We start from the raw sequence: 9,138 nt of genomic DNA on the forward strand, positions 1-9,138 counted from the left end.
TATATAGGAATTTGGGGAGTATTGCCATCTTAATAATATTAAGTCTTTCAATCCATGAACACAGGATGTCTTCCCATTTATTTAGGTCATCTTTAATTTCATCCCACTGCTTTCTAGACCCCATGGTTTCTAAAGAGAAATCAGCTGTTAATCTTATTGAGGATACCTTGTACATGATGAGTTGCTTCTCTCTTTCTGCTTTCAAGATTCTTTTTCTTTGGCTTCTGACAGTTTGATTATGGTATATCTAGGTGTGAATCTCTTTGAGTTTATCTTGCTTGGAGTATATTGTGTTTCTTAGATGTGTACATTAGTGTTTTTCATCAAATTTGGGGAAATATTTGCCATTATTTCTTCAAATATTCTGCCTCTTTCTCTCTCCTCTTCTTCAGAAATACGCATCAAACATACGTTAGTGCACTTGATGGTTCCCCGCATGTCTCTGAGGCTCTGTTCATTTTTCTTCATTCTGTTCCTCAAACAGGATAACCTCAAGTTCATTGATTCTTCTTCCAATTCACTAATTCTTTCTTCTGTCTACTCGGATATGCTGTTACCCTCTCTAGTAAAATTTTCAGTTCAGTTATTTTACTTTTTAACTCCAGAATTTCTATTTGGTACTTTTTTGTAACTTCTATTTCATGCTCTATTTGGTGAGACTTTGTTCTCACACTTTTTTTTTTTTTTTTTTCTTGGCCAGGCTGCCCAGCTTGTGGGATCTTAGTTCCCTAACCAGAGATTGAACCCGTGGCCCCTGCAATGGAAACGCAGAGTCCTAACCACTGGACGGTCAGGGAATTCCCTCTCATACTTTAGTTGTGTAGACAAGGTTTCTTTCAGTTGTTTGAACATATTAAAAATGTAACTGATTTAAAGTCTTTGTCTGTCAAGTCCAACATCTGGGTTTCCTCAGGCACATTTTTTTTTTTTAATTTATTTTTGGCTGTGTTGGGTCTCGTTTCTGTGCGAGGGCTTTCTCTAGTTGCGGCAAGTGGGGGCCACTCTTCATCGCGGTGCACGGGCCTCTCACTAACATGGCCTCTCTTGTTGCGGAGCACAGGCTCCAGAAGTGCAGGCTTGGTAGTTGTGGCTCACGGGCCTAGTTGCTCCGTGGCATGTGGGATCCTCCCAGACCAGGGCTCAAACCCGTGTCCCCTACATTGGCAGGCAGATTCTCAACCACTGCGCCACCAGGGAAGCCGAGGCACAGCTTCTTTTGACTGCTTTTTTTCCTATGTATGGGCCTGACTTAGTCAGTCCAGGCTTCTATAACAAAGTACCATAGACTGGGTGGCTCATAAACGACATAAATTTATTTCTCACAGTTCTGGAGGCTTGAAGTCTGAGATCAGAGTGTCAGCATAGTCTGGTTCTGGTGAGTATCCTCTTCCAGTTGCAAACTGCTGACTTATTGTTGTATCCTCACATGGCAGAAAGAGAGTATGCTAGCTCTCTGGACTCTTTTTATAAAGGCACTAATCCCATTCATGAGGGCTCCACTCTCATGACCTAATTACTTCCCAATGGCTTCATCGTCAAATACCATCGCATTGGGATTAGGATTTCAACATATGAATTTTGGGAGGACACAAACATTCAGTCCATTGCATTCGCTGTATTTTCTTGTTTCTTTGTATGTCTTAGATTTGTTGTTGAAAATTACACATTTTACATTATACAATGTGGCATCTCTGGAAATCAGATTCTCCTCCCTCCTCAGGATTTGTTGTTGTTTGTCTGTTTAATAACTTTACAGAACTAATTCTGTAATGTCTGTATTCTTTGTTATGTGGGACCACTGAAGTCTCTACAGTTAGCTTAGTGGTTAGCTAAGAATTTAAGAGATTTCCTTAAATGCCTGCACCCAATAAATCTCCCAGCCTTTGCCTAAGGGCTCTGTGTGTGTTAGGATATACTTTCAACACTCAGCCAAGCAGTTTACAACTTTGCCTTAGCCTTTACTTCCTGTTTATTCAGAGTTGAGTGCTAAGAGCCTTCTCGGGTCTTCCCTGAGCATACACACAGGCCTAAGAATGTGCATAGATTCCCAGGAATATATCATAGCTTCCTAAAGCCCTCTATGGACAGTTCATTCCCCAGATTTTCCTTTTATACTTTTTGATCAACCTATTGTTTGCCTCAACTGTTACCAACTGCCTGGGGCTGATGTAATGTTCAACACTTGCCAATGATTGTTTTCAACAAATGCCCTCAAGGAAAAAGCTGTTCACACTGGACCAGCTCCAAGTCAGGTCAAATAAAGACAGCCTTGTGAGTGGGATCTCTCAGAGAACCACAAAACTGGTCAAATAACAATTCCCTGAGAATGCAGCTTTAAAGAAGCGCCTACTCTGTTCTGCCCCATGCAGTGGCTGTCAGGATACTCATGTTCACCATGCTTGCAGGCTGTTGGATTTCAAAGCTAGCACAGAACTGGGGATGAGAGGATGGGAATAGGGCAACTTAAAACACCACAAAGCCCCAAGGGAAATAAAAACATACATCCGCACAAAAGCTTACACACCGATGTCCACAGCAGCTTTACTCATAATAACCAAAAGGTAGAAACAGCCCAAACTGTCCATCAACTGATAAATGGATCAACAGTATGTGTTATATCCATACAATGGAATATTATTTGGCCATAAAAAAGAATAAAATACTGACACATGCTACCAGATGGATGAGTCTTGAAAACATTATGCTAAGTGAAAGAACCCAGTCATAAAAGGCCACAAATTGTATGATTCCATTCATATGAAATGTCCAGGACTGGAGGAAGACAACTGGGGGAATAAGGAAATGATAGCTAAAAGATAGCAGGTTTCTTTTTGAGGTGATGAAGACGTTCTAAAATTGACTGTGACGATGATTGCACATATCTGTGAATGTATAAAACCGTTGAATTGTACACTTTAAATGTGTATGATATGTGAATTATATCTCAATAAAGCTGGGGGTTTTTTAATGCCATGAAGCTTGATGTTCTTACTGAGATCCAGCTGATTTTCTTAAATAAATGCTTACAGGATTGCTGTTAGACTTTGATTACTTAACAGAGTTCTGAAAAAAAGCTGGTTCTGACCGTTTTTGATAGTTGCTTTTATGGGGAGAGAGAGTTTTTGAAGATCTTACTCTGCCATTCGCACTGACATCCTCCACTTACTTTTAACCCTAGGTACAAATTCTGTTCCTATTTAGAGCTTTAGTCTAAATACCACATTCTGTTCCACTTAACAATAATGCTAGACACACCGTCCCCCTCTCTTTAGTGCTCTTCTAGGCACCATGTTCTTTTTTCCCCAATATTCTGTCTTCTTGATGCATTTCTCTTCTGTTTCCCTCTGCACCCTCCACCCTAATATCCCAGCTGAGAGGGGACAGCAGTGAGTGAGTGATGGGGGAGGGGGTCCTAAGGAGCAGAAAACATTCCTCGGTACTCAAGACTTCCCTCTGCTCTCTCCTCACTTCCCTGTGCTCTTCCCCCACCTCCGCTCCAGGTGTCCTATGTGAAAGCCATTGACATTTGGATGGCCGTGTGCCTGCTCTTCGTGTTCTCAGCCCTGCTTGAGTACGCCGCTGTCAACTTTGTGTCTCGGCAGCACAAAGAGCTGCTCCGATTCAGGAGGAAGCGAAGACATCACAAGGTAGGCTTTTGGCTCGCTGCTGGCAGCAAATGGAAGAGTGCCAGGCAGCCCTGTCTTGTGATACTTGTTTCACTGGACCATCCTTCTCAGTGGGTAAAGCAGGCACAAAATAGGGGTCAAAGTTCTGGAAGTCCTAGCTTCCCCTCCCATAAACAATGCCCTGATTGGGTCTATAGGCAGATAGTAACACTAATTATCGGGTTACACCCGAAGACAGAACTGATGGAGCAAACACTGACCGTGTCAAGATAGAAACTAGCTGTAAACCCAAAGCATGGCAGGCAGAGGGGGTGTCTGTTGGTGTTTTCTACAGGGTGGAAAACATTTCAATTATTTCAGTGGGCCTGATTCCAGAAGGGATTTGCACCACAAACGGTGAGATCTTAGAGTAGAATGTCCAGTTTCCAGGCCTTTGTTTCCTACTTCCAAGAAAAGGGCATCCAGCAAGATTCTCCCCCAGAGTGGATCCTCTCACCTTATGAGGAATTGAATAAAGAAATACTTGGCACACCACCTCTGAAAAGTCACCAACCTCTGTTAACTCAGAGGTTGTGTGTGTCCCAACCAACAAGCGCCACTGGGGAGCATGCAGCCTGTGGGAGAAAACTGCCTCCACATCCTGGTCCGTAACTACTTCCCCAGGAGACCTTTATCCTGCGGATCAGAGAAGCTGCTTTTCTCTCCAGCCTCACCTTCACATCACTTCCTCCTTTGCTCTCTCAGCACCATCTACACTGGCTTTTTTCATAGTTCCTCAAGCACACGCACAGGACGTTAGGCATCTGGTTCTCTCCTCCTGGGTTGCTCTTCCAGTGTACTTTGCCTGCTATGAACCCACTCATTTTCCAGTTCTCGGCTGAGGCATCTTTCCTTGATATCCTAGTCAAGGTTAGGTCCTGTACTGAGGTGGGTATGCCAGGCTGTTAAGTATGGTCGTGCAGGTTGTATCCTACAAGGGCCCCCAGCCAAGGAGGTGCTCTTCTCTAAATCCTGCCCCGGCATGGACTCTATCAGCCAGAGGAAGGGATCTCGATTCATACACCCCAAGAGGCGGATGCCTTTCTTCTAATTTGCACAAAGACACTGTTTATGCCACGAAGACCATACTCTAGTTGAACTCGGTTTCTTTCCTTCTGAACATTTATCTTGGGTTATAATTACGCATTCAATCATGTGATTGTTTAATGCGCATCGTCCACTGAATGATAAGCTCCCTCAGGGCAGAGACCCTGTCTCCTCTTGCTCAGTGCTACATCCCTGGTGCTTAACACAAGGCCTGATAGACAGTGAACATGCAATAGGCATTTGTTGAACAAATGGACAAAGGGATAAAAAACCTAATGAAAAAAGAGGAGACCTGCCAGTCACAGAGGTTACCTGGAAGTGTTTCCAGCAATGGTTAAGGAAAACCAGGGGCTCATACACTCTGACCTGTCAGGCCACACCACATACCTGCCACACACCAAGGCCCTAGCTGCTTTAGGTTGACCTACTGAAAACAGCTGTCTACCGAGTTACAAGGTGCTGTGACAAAGGACTCTGCCTCTTTGGTATGTGATTTTCAGCTAGCCTCTTTTGGGGCCCGGCTTCTCCATCTGTAAAATGGACTAAGTGGGTATAATGGGGGACTGTGGTGAAGATGAAATCAGATGCCAAAGTAGCTTTATGTTTTGTTCCTGCCACACAAGTGCCAGGGATTAAAATGATTCCATAGGCACAAATTTCCCTCAGTATGTTTCTTAAACACCAGCAATCTGATTCAATTAACTTCTAGCAGTTAACCGCAGGCGGCAGGCAGACGTTCCGAGACAGAAGATGCCCATGGGAGTTAGGATATAACCTGCGCTGGAAGAGGAAACCATCTTGGGTGCAGCGAGCCAGACAGGACTTCTTGAAAGACCCTAGTTTTAGTCCTTCCATTACTGTCCACCAGATACCTAGCCTCTGTCTCTTAACATAGTCTAAACAAGGAACTGACCAAACACAACTGTCTCTGGGATTTACTTTTTATTTTCCCTTTCTCCCCCATAGGCTAGCGTTTTCTGCATTTCCCTCTGCTAAAAGAAGTTCAAAAATTTGTTGCAGAGACAGTTATTTGGGAAGACTACGTCCAAAATATTTGACTGGCGCCAGCCCACTAGACTGTGCCCTGCACAACTCCAGGGGCAGCATTTACAGAGATGAAAATGTGAATGAAGCTCCTTGCAGATATGTAATATGCAGGACCTACAGTACTTCCAAAGGCTGCCTTCACCCTTGCCAAATGCCTACCAGTTTTATACACTAGAGGAAAACAAAAGCTTTGTTTTACCTCTGGCCAGGTAAAGTGTGCCTAAGGCCACTATGCAGATTTGATCAGATTCCTCTGCTTGGTTCCTTCCTCATTCTCTCACAGCACGTTGGTGCTGGAAGAGCTCTCAGAGAGCATCCCGTCTACTCCTCCTGTGAGGTGACAACAAAGAGGAGGGGCAAGTTACCAGGATCCTGGAGACACTGATGGCAAAGGCAAGGCGGCCTTCCAAGACCCATGGCTATTCTCAAAACACTGACCATATACCACCAGCTGCTGCTTATCTGTTCATCAATGTTTCCATCCTGAAGCAGATAAAAATAGTCCTGCATTTATTAGATCTTAAATAGGAACTAAGATTTAGCCCAAGGCGGAGGTCAAAAACTGGTAGCTAGAAGGTCAAATTTGCCACGCAAATATCTTTAAGTTTTTAAGCAGTGTCTTAAAAATCTGGAAGTGCGTGCCAGCATTCAAAAGTCACACTTCTAGTTTCACTCAAAACATGGCAGCCTCTGGTCCCGCTGGATTCACAATCCCACGTGGTACAAGTGCACTGCAAATGCCTTTAGGTAGGGAATGCATTCCACAGCCCCAGGCTCACTTCATCACTCATTTCTCCTGCCTGGCCCCTGGTGTGCATCTGAATTAGCGTGACCTTCCTTGTGCCCATGGGCTCTGAATTTGGCACAAATGTCAGAAACTACAAGGACGCAGAATCGGGCTCACCATAAAGAAGAGGTTCCTTGGAGTAAGGCCCTCTGGATGCGGCTTGTACACTGGCAGTGTACAAGCTAGGACCGCAGAGCCCTAGGGGGTTTTAAGCCCCAGATGGTGAGTGAAGAGGAACTAGCTATATGCCCGAGTTTCTCGGAGCCTGTGCTCTTGGCCAGGCTCCTCAACTCCCACCATCCTCCCATGTTACCTCATTTGCTGGGCAGAAAGCATCTGGTCCTCGAATTTCCTGGCCAGCCTCATTAGTCAGATTATTAGGAAACCTCTGTGAGCCTCACTGGGCAGGCACACTACCAACCTCCCTGGGCTCTAGAGTAACTATCAGATTTCCCCTGCTCCAGCCCCACGCAGCTCCAGGTGCAGTTGGGCATTCATTTCCTGCCATCTGCTGGCTCAAATAGGAATAGCAAGCTTTTGTCCAGTCACTTCTAGGGAATTTCCTTTCTCCTGGATACAATGTGAAATTGATCATCTTCTCACCAGATGAGGCCTCCACACCTCCATCCCATCCCCTCTCATGCTTAATAGATGAAGAAGGCAGACAATAATTTCCCAAAGCTATACACAGAGTTAACTTGGGCCTCCCCCTGCATAACTGGAGCCCTGCGAGAAAACATTTTCAAGCACCCACTCCCACCCACCCCACCACAGCGGGGGGGCCGATTTATACTGATAAGCAACAGAGTCGGAGCCAGCCCACTTCCAGGCACAGGGTCCAGTGACTTGGCCAGCCTCCCCCAACTCCTCTCCTCGGCTCTGGCACAAACCCTCTAGTTGTCCTCCCCATAGACAAATATTTGTTGAGCACCGATCTGCCAGGCACTGGAGCCCATCTTCTTTCCCTCACTTCTGCAACATGGGTGTTGGACCAGATTCAGTCATTTGCAAAAGATTTCTTGAGCATTCATCATATGTGTCAAATCCCCCTGGTGCTAGCAAACGTATGGATACCAAGGGGGGAAGGTTGGGAGTGGGATGAATTGGGAGATTGGGATTGACATACACACACTACTATGTATAAAATAGATAGCTAATGAGAACCTACTGTACAGTACAGGGAACTCTACTCTATGCTCTGTGGTGACCTGAATGGGAAGGAAATCCAAAAAAGAGGGGATATATGTATTTGTATAGCTGATTCACTTTGCTGTACAGCAGAAACTAACACAACATTGTAAAGCAACTATACTCCAATTAAAAAAAAAAATCCTCCTGGTGCTAGGAATACAACCGCATTTAAATTTTAAAAAAAGGTTGGGGGGTGGGGAAGCTGGGATTGGAGAGGATATACAAGTAAACGTTTAGTCAACAAACATTTGCAGAGTTTTGAACTTCTGCCCAGGAAATATATTCATGACAGACTTTGCCTCTGACTTCATGGAGTTTACAGTCTAATGGAAGAGACAGACATTAATCAAAGAAAACAATGGGATAAGGGCTTTAAAATACAAAAAAGGAAAAAGAAAGAGGGATGTAGAGGGAGCTTATGGAGCACACAGCAGGCACACCTAGCCTATCCTCGGGCTCAGGGAAGGCCTCTGAGTAGGAATTAGTTCAGGGAAAGAGAAGGAGATGGAAGCAGGGGTGCGGCTGGGAGAGTGTTCCAGCAGAGAGACCCGCCTTCCCAGAGGCCAGAGTGAAAGAGGAGTGCAGCACTTTCCAACAGATGGAAATATCACAGGGTGGCTGGAGCACAGAATGCCAGACGGAGATACGCAGACAGGACTGCCCAAATCGTCTAAGGCCTTGTCACCATGTAAAAGTTTTAATTATCCTCAAGTCAGTGGCAGCCTATTAAAAAGTTCTAAGCAAAAGATGACCAATAAGATTTATGTCGTAACAACCAAGATGGGTTGGAGGGGGCTGGTGGGGAGATGGGAGGCAGGAGGGAAACTAGGCTAGACGTCATCACAAGCCCAGATGGGGAGCCAGGATGGAGTGGCAGGAGCAGAGCTGGACAGGCACTGGGGCCCCTGGACTCCGCCTCCTGTTCTCTGCCGGCCCTGCCCCTCACAGGAACAAGCAGGAGACAGGGAGGCTACCCGAAGAGCTCTCGCTCTCTAGGATGGCAGAGTGAGCCGATAAAACCCCCCCAGAGCCACACACTGAACCAGTAGCCCAGCTGAGACTCTCAGCGTGCCTCAGAGCTCACAAGGAAGGACCACAAAGCCGGACATGATGAGAGCAGACAAGAGTGTCTCCACAGTCCAGATGAGGAAAAGAAAAAGCGAGGCGGGTGAGGGAAGCAGACATTTGGGTAGTGAGCATGAGGCAGGGAGGGGGGAACATGCAACACAACAGGCAGGGGTGCAGAGCATAGGGTGGGGGAGAGGGGGAAATCTGCAAAGGTAAGTCGGAGCCAAATGATGAAGGGCTTGAATGATAACTTGATAAAAATCCAGAGGTATGTCTGAGGTCACACCTGCCAGGGATACAGGAACATGGAGGTAAGAAGCAGCTGTGGTGCCC

At 45.7% G+C, this 9,138-nt stretch overlaps 1 protein-coding gene across 1 annotated transcript in view; it reads left to right on the forward strand.

Moving 5' to 3' along the window:
• Positions 1 to 9,138, forward strand: part of GLRA1 (glycine receptor alpha 1) — a 92,008-nt gene that overhangs the window by 71,725 nt on the left and 11,145 nt on the right. Inside the window, exon 8 of the mRNA XM_082455703.1 lies at positions 3,501 to 3,647. Coding sequence (XP_082311829.1) covers positions 3,501 to 3,647 — 147 coding nt within the window. The remainder of the gene's footprint in view (positions 1 to 3,500; positions 3,648 to 9,138) is intronic.

This window comes from Balaenoptera physalus (assembly GCF_965194825.1).
Source record: "Balaenoptera physalus genome assembly, chromosome: 3".
Classification (NCBI taxonomy): domain Eukaryota; kingdom Metazoa; phylum Chordata; class Mammalia; order Artiodactyla; family Balaenopteridae; genus Balaenoptera; species Balaenoptera physalus.